General features: G+C 35.6%; 2 protein-coding genes across 2 annotated transcripts; one reads left to right on the top strand and one right to left on the bottom strand.

The window, feature by feature from the left end:
- Positions 1-6,483: 6,483 nt before the first annotated feature.
- On the top strand, positions 6,484-7,451 carry HELRODRAFT_92073 (hypothetical protein; the record flags this gene model as incomplete). The annotated part of the gene is made up of 2 exons (XM_009013876.1): positions 6,484-7,150; positions 7,288-7,451. 2 exons carry the CDS (start codon positions 6,484-6,486, stop codon positions 7,449-7,451), a joined length of 831 nt encoding a protein of 276 aa, XP_009012124.1.
- A 1,450-nt stretch (positions 7,452-8,901) lies between these two features.
- HELRODRAFT_195004 (hypothetical protein) lies at positions 8,902-16,509 on the bottom strand (the record flags this gene model as incomplete). The annotated part of the gene is made up of 5 exons (XM_009013875.1): positions 8,902-11,876; positions 12,016-12,130; positions 12,479-13,582; positions 13,662-14,203; positions 14,348-16,509. The coding sequence occupies 5 exons, from the start codon at positions 16,507-16,509 to the stop codon at positions 10,172-10,174; spliced, it is 5,628 nt and encodes a 1,875-aa protein (XP_009012123.1). The 3' UTR covers positions 8,902-10,171.
- Positions 16,510-17,589: the final 1,080 nt, after the last annotated feature.

The following is a 17,589-nucleotide window of genomic DNA, read 5'->3' as shown; positions in this document are numbered from 1 at the left end:
TAACTCTAAAGTGTAGCGACATCATAGTGAACAATGATACAAAGAGATCTCAAGGAGGCTTAATGCACGTTCGTTCGTTCGTTAGTTTTATGAAGAAATATAAAAAAAAACTTCCTGGCTTGGCGCTGAGTAAAAAAGTTGGAAGTATTTGTATCGGTCTCGTCGTCATGTTTTTTGACCTGTTGTTGCTTTTTTCGTCGCATGCTATTTTTGTTGTCGTTGGTGGTGGTGGTTGTTTGAAATGTATGGCTTGTAGTTAACTATGACACGTGTGTGTGCGTGCGTGTGTGTGTGTGTGTCTAATGTTTGTATAACGGTTGCTGAAGTTGTTGAGCGCTTAACTCCGCCCAGGAAATAAAGAAGACGATGAGAAGTTAATAAGGATTGTGTGTTAGTAGACAATTTGTTGAAGTTGTGTCTGTTGCTGGCTGGCTGGTTGTGTGATTCATTTGGTGGTGGGCTTGGCTCTTGTTATCAACGAAATGAAGTTGTTGTGTTATTATATTCAAATACACTTTGAAATAATTTCTATTGACATTTCGCAGCCGTGTTGAGCAACAGCAAAAACATGACATCAATAATTAAACAACCAAATAGCATCAGCGTTTTATTCATGACATTAAGAGCCAGGATTGCATCGTTAACAACTCTTGCAACAATAAATCTGTTGGTAATTGTATCACTAGTACGCATATCAGTTAAACCGAACGATTTAAATAACCAAGTTGAACAAATATCGCTGCATGTTATGAAACTAAGCAAGCACAAAGACGCGGGACAAGATATTTAAGCCAGAGCTCTCTTTGTGTTGTCCGAGATTTTCTCTTATTAAATTGCAAAAACATTCCAGATGCATAGAGTACAGTTAGAAGCTGTTGGAAACATTCACCAAAGAAGTCTTTGTTGAAGACTTGAAATTATTTCAATTACAGACAGATTACAGTTTTGCCGAGAATATGCCCTTACTACACAGCTTCTGAAATCGACGGATATATGAACTTCTGCTATTGGTGATGGTTTGGTGATATAATTGATGTTATTTGCGCTGACCTTAAAAAGCTTTTTGCTAAAATTTAAGAAAATTTTATTTCAGCTACGTCAGATTCGTCGTTGGCTTGGGCAACAATTTGTCGGATGGAGGCTCTACATGCTGACCTCAACAGCAATCCAAAAAAAGTTGGATGGATGTTTGTTTTAAACTGTTTAGGACAGAGACGGTGCTGGCTGATTGTTGATTTTTTTTCTTTGTTAATAATACCATTTTTTACTTTTTTTTAGTTTTGTTTTGACTGGAGCGATCGACTTTGCTTGATTTGTATAATGTTATCATGCTTCATTTGCACTCTGTCAATCATTTTATATGTACCAGGTCATGTTTTGGTGGTTTCGTTTCAGATAAAGCTTTTATAACTTTTAAAGTATTTTTTTAATTAACTCTCAATTTTGGATGCTGCTTATTATTTTTCTACACGCCCACTTTATTAAAGTCAAGTTATCAGCTCTTACGAATAAACGAACGAACGAACGAATAAACGAACGAACGAACGAATAAACGAACGAATAAACGAACGAACGAACAACGAACGAACGCAGTCAGTCAGTAATTGCATCGCCAGCAACGACGAAGTTCCACTAAAGAGAATCAACATCGACAACAGAATATCATCATCATCATCATCAAGATCAACAACAACGTCACGTGACTACCAGTAACAAAACAACAAAGAAACAAAAGCACACATAACAGACCAACAATAACGATTATTATGCACACCAGGCATGCGCGCGTTGTTGTTGTCGTCTGCGTGTGTGCGTGTGTGTGTGCGTGTGTGTGTGCGTGTGTGTGTGTGCGTGTGTGTGTGTGTGTGTGTTAGTATGTTAGTAAACCGTTTGAACTAATTTATATATTCTGTATTGTTCAATGGTTTTCTGTTACCATAAATATTATAACCAATGACTGATGATGATGATGACGACGACGATGACAGTTATGATGATGATGATGCTTCGGATGCTAGCGTTATTACTGCTGAAAAGTATTTTATTAATAACATAGTCTTTATAGCCTATTCCTTCTTTCGCCAATTCCTATTTCTAGATGCTGATGATGATTATTATTATTATTATTATTATTATGGTTATTATTATTATGGTTATTATTATTATGATTATTATTATAATTAAAAAGTTCGTAAGGATGACGACGACAAAGAACAAACAACAAAGCAACAAGAAGAAAAAGAATAACATCTGTCATATTCTTTGTCAGGCATATGCTTCTTTATCATTCTTTTTCTACGTGTCTGTTTGTCTTTCTGTCTATCTGTCTGTTTGTCTGTCTACCAGTTTTTCTGTCTGTCTGATAAAACTGCTACTTCTTGGTCTTATGCTATCACCACAACTCAATTGTTCTTCTTATTATTAATATTATTATTATTAATAGTAGTAGTAGTAGCAGTAGTAGTAGTAATAGTAGTAGTAGTAGTAGTAGTAGTAGTAGTAGTAGTAGTAGTAGTAGTAGTAGTAGTAATGGTACAGAAGGTACGAACAGTATATTGTTGTAAATTAATATCATACTAATGATGATAAATACACTTTTCGTTCTTCAACGATACTATTATATTTTCAATGCACCGATTGTGACTGTCTGGTTATCAGTTCATCATCGTCGTCACCATCTTCATGATGTTATAGTTTTGATATCAATTATAATCATTATCTCAATCATTTCAATCATCATTATCATCGTCTGTTTCCTGTAAGGTGAGGTACATCATGGTTTTGTGTATAGCTCATTAGGCGTTTAGCTCAATTTCCAGACGACGAAGAAGATGACGACGATGATGACGATGATAAAACACCATCATCATCATAACCACCACCACCATCATCATCATAACCACCACCACCATCATCATCATTTTAGTACGTGCTATTAGTCAGGCCAGTCCTTAAATGATTAATTTTTAAATTTATTTATAGAAATGTGCGTTATAAGCAATAGTAATTGAATATTTCTTTCATGAAACAGTGACGTCACAATTTAATTTATTCAATTTCTTATCAATGAATGCTTGCGATAGTAACTCTCTCTCCTCTCTCTTTATATTTGTGTGTGAGTCTTTATGTTTGTGTGAATGGTGCGATAAAGAGTTAAAGTCATCGGATGTTTTACAATTCTATTTTAGCCTTCTTCGGGGAGCACTGATCAACTGTTTTCGATCACATGAGGCCTACCGATGAAGCGCTGAACGGTCACATGGCATAACTCAGAGGCACATGAAACACTCGACTGAGTACGTGATATCAAAATAAAATAAATTGAATTGAATTCAAATAAGGTTCGAAAAGACACCTCTCATCTACTCTACTCTGCCTACAAGTGTCAGTCACAATGTTTAAAATTTTACTGATATAGTGAAAATATAATTAGCCATCAACAGTGGCCAGGCTAAAAAATTTTCTGAGGATTTTGCAGTTCTTATAAAGAGTTAATAACTTTTTTGCTTAGTACATATTTTTTAATGATTTTCACATTACAACCAGCATTTTTTCCATACAAATTTGCCAAATATGACTGAAACAATTTGAAATCAAAGTTTTTTAGAGGGATTTTTGAAATTTAACTTTAAGCTTAACAAAAACATCCGTTCGTGTGCAATGAAAATAAAAATTTTATTCGTAATAATGAGTACAAAATAGTTTAATCATCATTTCCGAAACTAGTGTTGAGATAAATTTAACTTCTAACGAAACATGCTTCAAAGGCTGTAGTACTTGTGTGTGTGTGATGAATATTCTCAATATAAAGCACAGTTACGCTATGTGTGTGATTTATAAACTGTAATGTAATTAAGTATAGTATGCATATGTAACATCATATTTGGTTTGTGTGTGTGTGTGTGTGTGTGTGTGTGTGAAAGCATTGAACAATTGATTTATTGGTTGGAGTGACTGATTTGTTAATGTTAACTTGCAGATAATCACCTTCGTTTGAGTCCCATTGTAATTCACGCAATTTGAATTTAAATTTCTAATAATAGTTCGAAGTAATTTGTTTGCTGATTAGTAATGACAAATTATTATCTTATGAAAGGAAATAATTAATACTAATGAGAATTTGAAAATTTATGATGAATAAGAACAATAAAAGTTTTAAGTAGCATTAATAATAGTTACCAATGAATGATAGGGCAGTTGATATGAGCAAACAAATAATTCACTAATAATATTAAATGACGATTTGTATAACAACACTGAAGATGGTGGAATTTTATTGTAGTAATTCTCTCCGAGAAAGCAGTTCTCATCAAATTTCAACAAAACGCAATCAGCTTTTCCTACCAAAACCCAATAAAATGTTTGGAATGAAGAATGTCAAAGCCTATGCGAAATTTTCCTATAATTTCGGCTGACACTGCCTTCGGATTGGTGATGTTTTAAATTAGGAAACGCCATTTTAATTATTGTACACGAGTTGTTTGCGACCATCAGCTCTTTTCTCACATTACGGTTGCAGTAATTAATTAATGTATTTAATATACCATACTACTAAAGTAACGCTAAGGGCCTAACGCGTGCCTGTATGTCATTCTTGCATGGTTAATTAAGTTATAAATAGTACAGAATATCCATTTCTCTGCGAAAATGAGCACATTTAGTTCATATTTGTCTATACGAAATTCTCAGTTTGGGATACTCTAGTTAACTTTGTTATATTTAATACTATATGACCTTATAGAATTGTTATTTATAACATCAGATTAAACTAATTGACGTATTATACCATAATTTATCAAATCTTTCCGATAACAATTAACTTATTAACTTCTAAATAAAGAACTCTGCAATACAGAAATTAATAGTAACAAATTTCTCTCCCACACACATACATACACATTCAAACATAGACAATGAACAAGGTAACACATGTGACTCGGAAGCACATGCAAACATAGAAACATACAAATATGATTAAACAATGTATACAAATACAAGTTGCACAATGTGTATTATACTGTTTGAACAAATTTTGCCATATGTACTATTGTTGATGTTTGTATAGATACATTCACATGTATACATATAAAATGTATATGTATACATGTGAATGAATGAATACGTGAATATACAATATGTGTAAATAATGTGTGCATGCTATAATAAATTTGTATATATTGGTCACGAATATAACATTCACTGCTTTCTCAATCATAAGGACTCATGATTAATAAAGAGTCTGTTGTTTCTCACATGCACACACATACACACAAACACAATAGCATATATATAAATATATATGAATATTTAATATAAACATATGTGTATACCTTATGAATATGTACCTATATTAAATGGAGATGTGTTTAAACAAATGTATATATGTGTAATAGTACACCATAGATATATAAGCTGAAATGAACTATATATTTTGTATAGAGATGTATAGACTAGGGCTGGGCCTATAATGGTCTTTGTTTCAGCAGACAGTGCAGTTGTGTGTGGATGCGCTATAAATTAAACTGCTCGGCTTCGCTTTCCAGTTATATAGAAATATTTGAAAGGATTGGCCGTCTGCTCGTCAGATCAGTGTTCACAGACTTTGTTGGTTGTACATTAGATTAGAGTCTAATCTAATCATTAGACATTTGTTAGTTATTTTTGTCTCCGAGAAGGCTCTTAATATAAAGTTTTTTCTATTTTTATTTTACTATTAAAGATTATTAATTAATTAAATTATTAAATCATTAAAATAAACAAATTGGTTGTTACTAAAAATTAGAAAAATTACTGAACAAGTTTATTTAGTGTACTGTACAAAAAAACTAAATAGTTCTTTATAAATAAAACAAGACATTCTGTATTTATCCAAGTGAGTCATCTTTCATTTCTTAAAATTTTAATGTTAATTTAATAATTTTTCGTTTATTATTATAATTATGATTTAATTTTTCTAAAATAATTGAAATGACAAATGAATTGATATGAATGAGTTATGTATTATTGTTGTATTGGCTGATGATTTGATCACACAATCATTTTATTGATTGATGACACACATGACACAAATATGTATTATAATATAAAAAATATAATACATATATTATAATATAATAATTATATTATTGTTATGCTATAATAATATATTGAAAGATCAATTTGCCATTTCGTTTGTCTAATGTCCAATCCTACCCCCGCAGGTCTTCAATGACTATGGGAAATAGAATGACTTCTCGTGCCAAGTCAACAGTGAAGTCATCAACATCAACATCAACATCATACAAGCCACCACCATCACCACCACCACCACCACCAGTTCATCAAAAAATGTCGGTTGATGATGACGAATCTGAGCCAGAACAAAACTTCCGGCCTTTAGAAATGTTCATCTCAAAAAGAAAGTCGATATGGCATTCACTGCCCTACTACAAAACTACAAATTTAGACAACAACAACATTTCAAACAACAACAACAATTACAAAATGAAAAATAAAAACTTGGGTTACGAAAGAACTTACTTTGAAATAACGTACGAGTGGCCAAGAAGGTTGGATGAAATACTTTCCCACGAACCAGCTAATCAGGAGAAGCAATTGAAGCACTCATGGAACCCAGACGACAGATCTCTAAACATCTTCATTAAGCCAGAAGATCCTCAAATCATCCACAGACATCCAGTTGCTCAGAGTACCGACTGCATCCGAGGAAAAGTTGGTCACAGTCAAGGTTTGCACTATTGGGAGATAACATGGAACCAGCAACAGAGAGGCACCCACCCGATTGTTGGAGTTGCAACAAAAGATGCACCCCTTCATTGCCCCGGCTACAGAAATTTGATTGGCAGCAACAAATATTCCTGGGGATGGGATATAGCAAAACATACAATCATCCACAACAGTATTGAGAAAACTTTAACGTTTGTAAACGGAATTGTAGAAAGAAGAAGAACAAACTCACCTTGTGATCGTGTCATTCCTGATACATTCGGAATGATCCTCGACATGGATGAGGGAACGCTGGGATTTGTGATTGATAAGAAATATACCGGCATCGCTTTTGGAGGGTTGAAGGGCAAGACCTTGTACCCCGTTGTGAACACCGTCTGGGGACATTGTGAAGTTCAAATGAGATACATTGCCAGTATAGCTTGTGAGTAGTTTTTTGACACAGTTATTTATCCAAATGATAACTTTTTGTTGCTAAATAATTGGTTAGAGTAACATTTTTAATTCGTTTAAACCTCATAACTGCATAATTTATAAAGAGGAATTTTTCAAATTTTGCAGCGCAACCCCGCTCCTTGCTCGAAACATCCAGGAAGTTGATTGAAAAGTGTGTTTTGGACAAGAGTTACAGTGAGAATTTTAGCACTCTCCCGATCCCAAAGGTGTTGGAAAGTTTTCGTGGTCAGAACCGGCCGTCACATTCTTCCGGTGGCCATCCAGGCTGAGGTTTTAAAACTTGCCAACATTAAAAACCTAACTGAGAAGGAGATAGAGGAAGAAAAAGAGAGAGAGCGGATAGAGAAGGAGAGAGAGATGCTGTTGAGGGAGAATGCTCGAAGGTTTTATGGTGGGAAAGACTATGACGATTATGTTGAGTTCAAGATGGAATACGACGTTTACACGAACTCACATAACAACAATACAATCTTTTAATATTTTTCAACTATTTTTCTTAATCATTTTTAATTTATTCTTCAAAATAGTCTGCTCAAATAATGTCAAATATAATGTAATTGATTGTAATGTCATGTCACTCAGTATTAACTTGTCACTCAATTAACTTGTCATATCATTAAATAGCCTGTATATACGCATTTGCACGGGAAATATTTTTTTCATAGAATGTACTCGTCTATTATAAATGTAAGAAGAAAAACAATGAAGTAATCTCAAGTGCATTTTATCTTTGTTGCGTCCTACCAGGGGACGGACAATGACGATATTCTCCGAACGATTCACAATGGCTACACATGTAAATACATCATCTCTTTTTAGTCATTCTCATTTCTATATCTAACTTAATTGTTTTATTATCACCATCGTCGTATGGACGTTGTTTCATTGTTCACGCAATGCTGTTTAAATTTTCAATTGCCTCAGTTTTTAATTTAGCGTGTGAATATTTTTTTCATTATTATTTTATTATTATTTAATAATAAAATAATAATAATTTAATTTTATTTCAATATTATTTTTTTATTACATCTTGTTGGAAAGTGCAGTTACGTTATGCCCAAATGTCTCATTATATTTTCTTTACCATTTTTTTTTTAGGAATGTTTCGTCTATGTGTATATTCATAATACATGTATTTTTATATTTTTACATATAACGGTGTAGCTAGGAGCAGCTTTGATAAATTCATGTTTCATCAAGTCTGCTGCTTTTCTTCTTTTGAATTTTAAAGCCTTGTTTATATTTGTTAGAAGGAAGACTGTCTTATTATCAGTTTGGTAATAAAAAATAAACAATTGTATTCTGTTTGAATGTAAGAATGATATTGCCTGCTCTCGTATATAGGATTATGGGTCATGTCGCATGTTTGCACGTAACACTCGTTTCGCCGTATCTCTTAGGTTTCCATTTTATGTTTAGCGTTGTGGCTTCTAACTAAACATCTTCAATAAGCCAAGTACTTGTAATGTAATAGTTCATTTATATAAATATTTCCAAATCACTATGGTGCAAATTGAATTTTATCATATCTCATTTCAACATTCTGTATCAATCTTTTTCAATATTTTATATTTACAAGAAGGAAGCTTTATATTTTTGTGATGTATGAAATGTAGGAAGTCGCAAAACTTTGCTAGCTGTAATGCAATGAATTAATAAAGATGCCATCTTAAATTTCTTGATTCCTGTTGTCAAATAAAAAAGTTAAAAAAAAACACACAATGAAGTACAATTCTTCTTAACAACTTCTTGTATGCGCGTATGGTGTATATACTCTAGTTGGATTCAATTAAGAAACCAACCAAGCGATCCTTCTAATTTAAACCAAATCAAACAATAGTATTAAAATTTTAAAAGCAAGATATATCAAATAATGTACTTTATATTATAGTCCATACACACGAAGACAGTACACATTATATATATATTTATATGTACAAAATGACAACTGTGTGTTCTGCACTCACCAACACACCAGCCAACCAAATAATTATTAATGCTATGCGATACAAATGTAGAAACGTGACTGAATTGACACAAACAATAAATCACTGGCCTCTCCTCTCATAACACACAGTGGAAGCTTTCAACACACACAATAACTAATAATAAGCGGATCAACCAGCGATAAAATCTTCATTAACATAGATTTAAGTACAACGAGCTGTATTTCTACAACAGTCATTACAATAGGAAATACTAATCCTATAATACATTACATAGTTATCTTATGGCAAAACAGCATGTATACATGTACGAAACACATACGCTGCATCATATTTGTATACCCATAACCGCTGTACACAATTATTCGTTTAATTAATTAATTCACACGCTCTCAAACATTCAGCTATTATTTACAATACTTCCGTGGGACCAGTGTAAGATTCAACAAACGATCAGTGAATTGAAAGTAGTAGCGATAGTAATTGTAACAAAAAATGGTTGCAACAATAACAAAAGTTAAAAAAATAAGCCGGATAAAAATAATGATCTAAAGCAAGTAGGGGAAGATCTGCTCCTAGCTGGAGATGGAAAAACTTAAAGTGAACTAAAGTCTGTTGCCATTGCTTATGGAAGAAAAACATTCTGTAATTGAAATATAGAAGAAGACTGAAGATGCTGAGCTATCTAACCTCCAAACCGACACATCGTCCGCTTCATTCGTCTCTCATTGATCGATGCATAACAAAATATTATTGAATACGTCAACAAGCGGCAACACTAACCGTGTTCATGCACAGTACAGACGCGCACCTAGCTGCTCTGATCCACTCAATCAGCTAATTATCAGCTGTTTTTTTTACAAACTTACAAAAATGAAAATAAAAATCCGATGAACAAAAAGAAAGAAGGTTTATGAAGCAACAGTAATTTTTGAAACACAATTAATCAATCAATCAATCGATCGATCAAATTTTAAAACAAAACAAAAAAAATTTAGCCAATCGATCAATCAATCACATAAAGGTCATTTTGAAACCAGAAGTTAAAACTTCAAAATGGCAAATCTTCTGTTGGCCTGCCTGTTAGGTCTGCCGACAACTTTCCTCAGTTCTCTCTTCCTAACAATCTCTCGAGCACTTCTCACCTTTGTCAGTTTCACAAACTTCTTTACTTTAACCTTCAAATTGTTGCTTTCGTTGTCAGTACTACTACTCCTACTGCCACTTTTGCCGCCTACTGCCTTGGATGAGTTGGAGTCACATGACCTCTTGCTTAATTTCGATGGATGATCACAGGCAGTAGTAGCCGCAGTTGCTTCGTTGTTGGCGGCTTCACAGATCGATTGAGACGCGCGCCTCTTTCTAAGTGAGTAAGAAGGTGTGAGGAGAGGTTCGTTGGATGAATGAGTGTTGTTACCTCTGCATGGATTAGTAGTTGAACTTGGTTTGTCGTCATTGCACGTATTATTGGAAGATGAAGCATTGAAATGCTGTGTTGATAAGTTAGCCACGTGCACCTGGATGCCTTCAGATGAATCATCTGCACCATCATCATCATCATCTTCATTGACATCGATCTCAGGAATGGTATCATCATCACCACCACCATCATCGCCAACGTCAGCAATGCCATTCTGATGATGATTTAAGAAACCTCCATAATCATAGCCTGGAACTTTTGTCTCATCACAATCGCCACTTGTGGATGGATTAGATGTATGCAGTGCACTACGAGCAACAACAAGCGCATTTATAGAATTAAAATCATCATCAACGACAGTACCAGCAATATTACTATTAGCAGTGCATGCATTGTTAACATCAGCCTCCCCGTCAATATTACGAACAACAGAAGAAACTCTGTCGGAAGCACCCCCCTCCTCCAGAGCAGTAGAGCCAAGGGGTACATCAGCGAGGTCTTGCTGCCCACTTCTTTCATGAGTAACATCAACTGGAGAACCATGCTCTTCTTCTGCCCAGGCGTCCTTCTCAACGACATCATCAACAACAACATCGCTCTTATTGTTGTCCTCATCGTCATCACCATCGCTAGTTTTAGCATCAGCCGGTTGAACAACACCAATATTGTGGATGTTTTTATTATTGTTGTTATCAATATGTGCGAAAATTTTCGACTCATGAGACGAATTAAAATTGAAGCTATTTGTAATTTTAATGATGTCATTGTGATTTTGTTTGTTATCGTTATCGTGGTCATGTGACCACCGACGAGTGTGTATGGTGTACATCTTGGCAGGGGTTGATGTCGTTGCCGCGAGTGACTTTGATTTGGTTTGCTGCTGGCAACACACAGACCCCTTCGAATCGTTGGCTGGCGATGCCAATGTGAGAAAGGTTGCATCACCGTCATCACTGACGTAATTGTTGGTGCTTCTTTTGATGCGGTGATGTACTTTATTTGACTGATCATGTTGTTGTTGTTGCCTTTTTTTATTGGATCTAGGAGAAGTGTCAGGACTTGTAAGTTTGATGCTGCAAGGACTTTTTATAGTCCTACTATTATTGCTGTGTTGATCTGTAGTTGTGGCTGATTTATTTGTGGTGGATAGACAGTTGTTTACCATGTCCAAATATGAGAACCGCTTATTTTGGAGACGAGCTGACCTCTTAATGCTGTGATCCAGATTTTGATTGGCTGGTTCCAAAAGTGTTCTTGTTTTAGACAAGGCCTGATTGGCTGAAATCACCCCAGATGCATTTTTATTTTTGTCTGTCTGTGGTTGACATCTGCACAATGTATGAATAATTTTATCTAATAAGTGATTTTCAATATTTATCATTAAAAAAATAGAAAAAAACCATTTCAACATTGAAAGAAAAATATTTACTAGCCAAAAAACCTAGTCTCATAATGAAAAAAACTAACATAATCTTAATACTAGCACTATCTTGTTGGTTAAATTTAAAGTAGGTACTGCTGCTGCTGCTGTTGTGGTTGACGGAGGGATGTAGAGGAGAACCACTGGCCGACCCACGTTCACCTGATTGGTTAATAATTTTAATTTATGCAAAAACTCGTCCCCAACCACAGAAATATTTGGTCTATTTCTTAATTGATGTAATTTAGGTTGAATAATTTGAATATACATCACTCATCTTCGTATCAGATAAGTATTGAATTGTAATGCTAACTACTTCTTTTATTACCAATGTGAACATTCTAAAGTAAAATGATTTATTTGCTTGCATATAAAGATAAAAAAACATACAAAAAAGTGAATAACAAGTGGAAGATATAACAAGATAACAAGATATTTCTCGTCATCATCAAATAGCAGTACAAGGTAAGGCAAACATACACAAAAACTGATTTCTGTTTCTGGAAGTACCACTTTTGTCTCCGTACTTGGACCTGCTTTGACTCTGATGTGCACTGGTTACAGCATTTGAACTTTTCGAGTGGCCACTACTCCTAACTTTTGGATTGACGTAGAAGCTGATGAGCATAAGCGCAGCCTCCTTGGACACAATTATTTTTGATTTGGACTTGGCAGCATTCATGTAGCGTATGAGGAAGTCTCTCTGCAGTTCGGAGCATGAAGTGAACTTCAAATTCAACATGGCACACCTCTTTTTTAAAATGCCCGTGTCTTTTGCCGGCATGATCTGCTTATGTATGTCAACCAAACGTATATACTCGTGTCCATTTATAAGTAGGCCAGGCAGGTCATTCCAGTACACGTTCACTGACGTTAATTCAGGGGGAGTGACTTGTGATGACGGAGAAGAGAGAGATGATGACGGGCTGGAAAGAGGTGGAGAAAGTTGGCAGGATGAAGTTAAGTGTTTTGGCCACTCCAACATCTGCTGTGGGTACTGCTGATTTTTGTTAGACTGAGTGCGGTGTTGTTGTTGCGCGTGAGTGATGATGTTGCTATCGTCCAAGTCGAAGTTGTTGTTGTAGTCAATGTTGTCGGTATCGTACGATCTTAATGATGTTGCTCTTGAAGTGGGGACAGTATTCAATGCTGGTTCTGTGAGGACCAACTCGTGCTGTTTAAACTCATGCTGTGACTGGTCATCAACCTTTTCATCATACGACCTGTCTGCACTCTCAATGTCTCTATCACTGTTTACTACATCTATGCTGCTGCTGTTGTGGTCATCTTCAACTGTCGTAACATTAATGTCACCATCATCTTCAATAGATGAACAGTCATTGATGTAATTTGATATATTAGCAACATTTGCATCTTCACTTTTAATATTTACACCAAGATTGTTGACGACTACATAGTTGTTGTTCCCGTTGTTACAATCATCGTGGTTATCAACGATGGCACTGACATCATTTGCTGATGAGGAGTCGTGGAAAACTTGAAAGAAGTCATTGATGCACGGAGGCATGTCGTTGGTCATAAGCAAGTCACTATCATTTATTTCATCCAATAACTGTGAAGATGTTGTAAAGTTGGGAAAGTCCAGACTATGATCTAAAAAAAATGTTAAAAATTAATTAATTAACTCAAGTTTTTTTTATATAAACATATTTAGCAACACTTATCATCTTACCTTTAGCCGTTTGATCGCATGTAAACCTCAGTCCACTTGTCTTGGTGTTATCGGCACCATCACAGCCATTCTTCTTGACCTGCTGCTGGCCTGTGATGCAAGCACTCAACGCTGAATGATAATCTTCAGCGTTCGTGTTTTGAATGTTGCCAGTGCTAATAATGCTGTCACTGATCAAATCAGTAGTGCTATCACTGATAGATGGGGCAGACATCGTGCTGAAGAATAAATTCTGGGCTTGTAGTTGCTGGACATCACTGCTGCTACTGTTGAAAAATAAATGTTGTGGTTGTTGTTGTGGCTGCTGTTGTAGATCAACATGAGGTGACAACATGAGGTCAGACGTAGGCAACATTTGCATGACCAGGTCAACAACATCCGATTCACTGGTTAACATTTTGTTGGTCATGTTGTTGCCACTGTAGTCTTCAGTTGATGTTGAGCAGAGATAGTTAGTCATATCATCAATGTTGAAGGTATCAGTTGAAAATTGCTGCTGCTGCTGTTGTTGTTGTTGGCTCGAGCTTGATGGAGTTCCAAATCTTAAAACATCACCAACAAAGTATAGGTTATATCAATTAATAACCACATTCAGAAAGCAAAATTTTCAGACTAAAAAAAAAAAAAATGGGTGAAAAATTTTTAAAACGAGAAAATAAAAATGGAGAAGATAGAAGAACAAACACCTGGTTGATTTATCAGTTGTAGCCATCTCCTTGTACCATGCGAATGTATTCAATGTCGACAGTGCTGATGAGGTGCTCGATGTTGTCATCCTCCCCACTGCATCGTCACAGCTCTTGTTATAACAAGTCGAGCCAAGCAGCGTGCTGCTGTTGTTGGTGATTTTGGAATTATTGTTAGTGTCACCAGCTGCCTTAGAAGCCAACGATGTTGCGTTTGTCGATCTCCTCTCGGATGACCTCTTCCTCGAAGAGCGTCCTCTCGTCGTTGCAAAGTATACAAAATCATTTTGGTACGACCCTGGTATCTTAACATAATTTTTATCTTCAGTTAGTGGTGGAGATGAAATGTCATCAGACGAGTCATAGCCGACAGATGATTGCTGTACTGTGGCTGATGACGTTATTGGATGCTGTAGTTTCAACTGGCTTCTATCCATCTTCTGAGAGACAGATTTTGGACGACCAACTGCATTTTTAGATGACAATGAAGACGATGATGCCGACGTGTGAAGCCTACGACCACCACTGCCGTAAGATGTCTTGTTGCTGGCTGTTGAAGGGGTCATGCTGTTCCTTTGACTTGCATCAATATTCTTGTACGTTGCGTTACTCAACTTACCATAATTATTATTATTTGTGTTGTTAGTATTGATGATGCTGCTGTTGATGCTGTGATGTGGTGCATTCTTAGAAGCATTAATAGCAGCAATGGAGTGTAGTTTGCTCTGCTCATGAGTGCAGTTCAGTGAAGCGAGATGATTCGATTGATTAGAAGATTGATTGGAGGAGTTGAGGACTGAAATAGTTTTGTTCCTTCTCAGATTTAAGCGATCTGTCCTGGCAAGGGTCTCACTGCTCATCAAGATAATCCCACTCTGGATTTCTGCATTAAATGTTGAAAACTCACAATAATCATGATCGATGATTGGATGCAGTTCATGTCTGCCAACATGCCAACATGATTTTGATTGGCTACTGATTGAATTCAGATGGCCATTTGATTGACTGTTGGCACCTGAAAGACCCACCTTCAAACTCTTGCTGTAGGGCTGGCTGGTTCGAGCTGATGTGCAAGTCTTCTGAGCAGACACAAGTAGAGGGGTCCTGCTCCAATTAGTGGCACTCGTCAGATTGTTGTTGTTGTTGATGATATTGTAGTTGATGTTGTTGCCGCTGTTTAAAGTCTTGACAACTCCATTGCTGATCTGACACTGAGTATCATTCTTCGACAATAGAGACAGACGGGCCTTCAAAAGGTTGTTGCTAGCAAATGAATGTAACCTTGGTGTTATAACTGCTGATGCCAATGATGATGAGGATGTAGTTGCTGACGACGTCGACAGACCACACATCAAACGAGGATTGTTATTCTTAATGAGAATTGTAGAATTGTAGTTTGAGTTGCCCTTTATAATTTTTGGCATGCTACCATTGCTGCTGACTACGTTGTTGTTGATATTGTGGTTGTTGCTGATGCTATTATTATTTATGAGTGGTTTTGAGCTGACAACCAAGCCCCCAAGTGCTGACTTTCTAGTGTAAAATAGTAAATTCTGTGACGACGAAGAAGGCATCAGTTTTATCATCTTCCTCGGTTCAACATCGAACGAATCAGCCGTCCCATCTTCGTTACTCAGTATCATCTTCTTATTGGACTGCACATCAACAACAGAAACATTATTTGAATTCTTCATCACGACACTCCCTCCATTAATATCATTGCAAGAGGTGATGTTGTTGAAGAAAGCAACGGTCCTATTGTTCTCTGTTCCCAATATCTCGCTAGAAGTCATGCCAGTTGGATAGTTGCTAGAACATTCAGATGGTTGTGACAGGCTCGACTGGCTCCAATCGCTTCTTGTCAACATCACTTCCAGGAAACTGCTAGGACCAGCTGAAGAAGACGGTAACAGAGATGATGATGCTGATAATGATGACGAAGACGATTCAAACACCAACAGTGAAGATGAAGTAGCCCCATCAACATTTTCTGTCCCTTTGTTAGAGCAATCATTCTCATCTACACCCACAGTTTTGTTGGGTGATGGCACTAGAGCATGTTGGTCGGCCTTGCTGACCTGTATAGGGCTATCGAGACTGCACCTTGAACAGTAGCCATCATCGTCGTCAGATTTCAAAGTCGTCCCCTGCTGATCGGTCATATCTTAAGTTAATGACTTCCTACCCCCTTCCACCTTCTCACTCCACTCCCTTCCAGGTACCTATCCCTCGATGACCCACGCACAAGTCTACCAACAACCGGTCCAAACAACTTGAATTTGAAAAATTAATAAATGTTTGATGTAGATAATGCAACGAGAATGTTGTTTGTCTGCCAAAGTCTTGGAAGAAATGTTATTTTGATTAAGTTGCAGAAGAGGTGTTCTTAACAGTTAGTTACTTTTTAAAGATGGAATCATACAAATGAGATGATACCATTTGATACAAATTGTATCAATTAGATGGAGAGATATATCAAATGATAGAGAGATATCATATGATGAAGACTAGCTGACTTGAATGAGATAAGTGTGTGATGGCTGTGGTTCAATGTTCTTCTCTATTCTGTTGTTCCTTGCAATACTTCTGAAATTGTTTCATATTCAATATTAGTTAATCTTCAAACATTACACTCAATCAATATGCATTTTCAATTATAAATAGTAATCCAAATAAACTACAAATAACATATAAAAACAAATTAGAATGCTTTAAAATTTTTTTTAAAATTGTAGATAGAAAGTGACAGGAGCACAATGAATCTGTGCTACGCATGAGATGATGATTGACAAACCTGCTGGTCCTAATAAAAGCAACCAACATCACCTCATAACACAACTTACTGCTGAAGCAAACTGTTCTTACAATTATCATCCATTCAAATCACATGATAATAAAATAATGATAATAGAGGCAACAACAGTTAATACCAATAATAATAGAAATAATGATGAAGATGGTGATGCAAATGTTGCAGCTGCAAATGAGTCATCATCAGAAATGATGAATGAATAACCATGGTGATGCATCAGCCTCTGTCTGTACATTGTTCAAGTAGAAGTGCAGGCAAACACACACAAATATATGCATACAAATGTATGTGTGGATATATATATATATATATATATATATATATATATATATATATATATATATATATATATATATATATAGTATTGTATGAATATATATAAATATATATATATATATATATATATATATATATATATATATATATATAT

Source organism: Helobdella robusta, assembly GCF_000326865.2.
Source record: "Helobdella robusta unplaced genomic scaffold HELROscaffold_122, whole genome shotgun sequence".
Classification (NCBI taxonomy): domain Eukaryota; kingdom Metazoa; phylum Annelida; class Clitellata; order Rhynchobdellida; family Glossiphoniidae; genus Helobdella; species Helobdella robusta.
The sequence above is the reverse complement of the archived record's forward strand: the minus strand, read 5'-3'. Positions and strand labels throughout refer to the sequence as shown.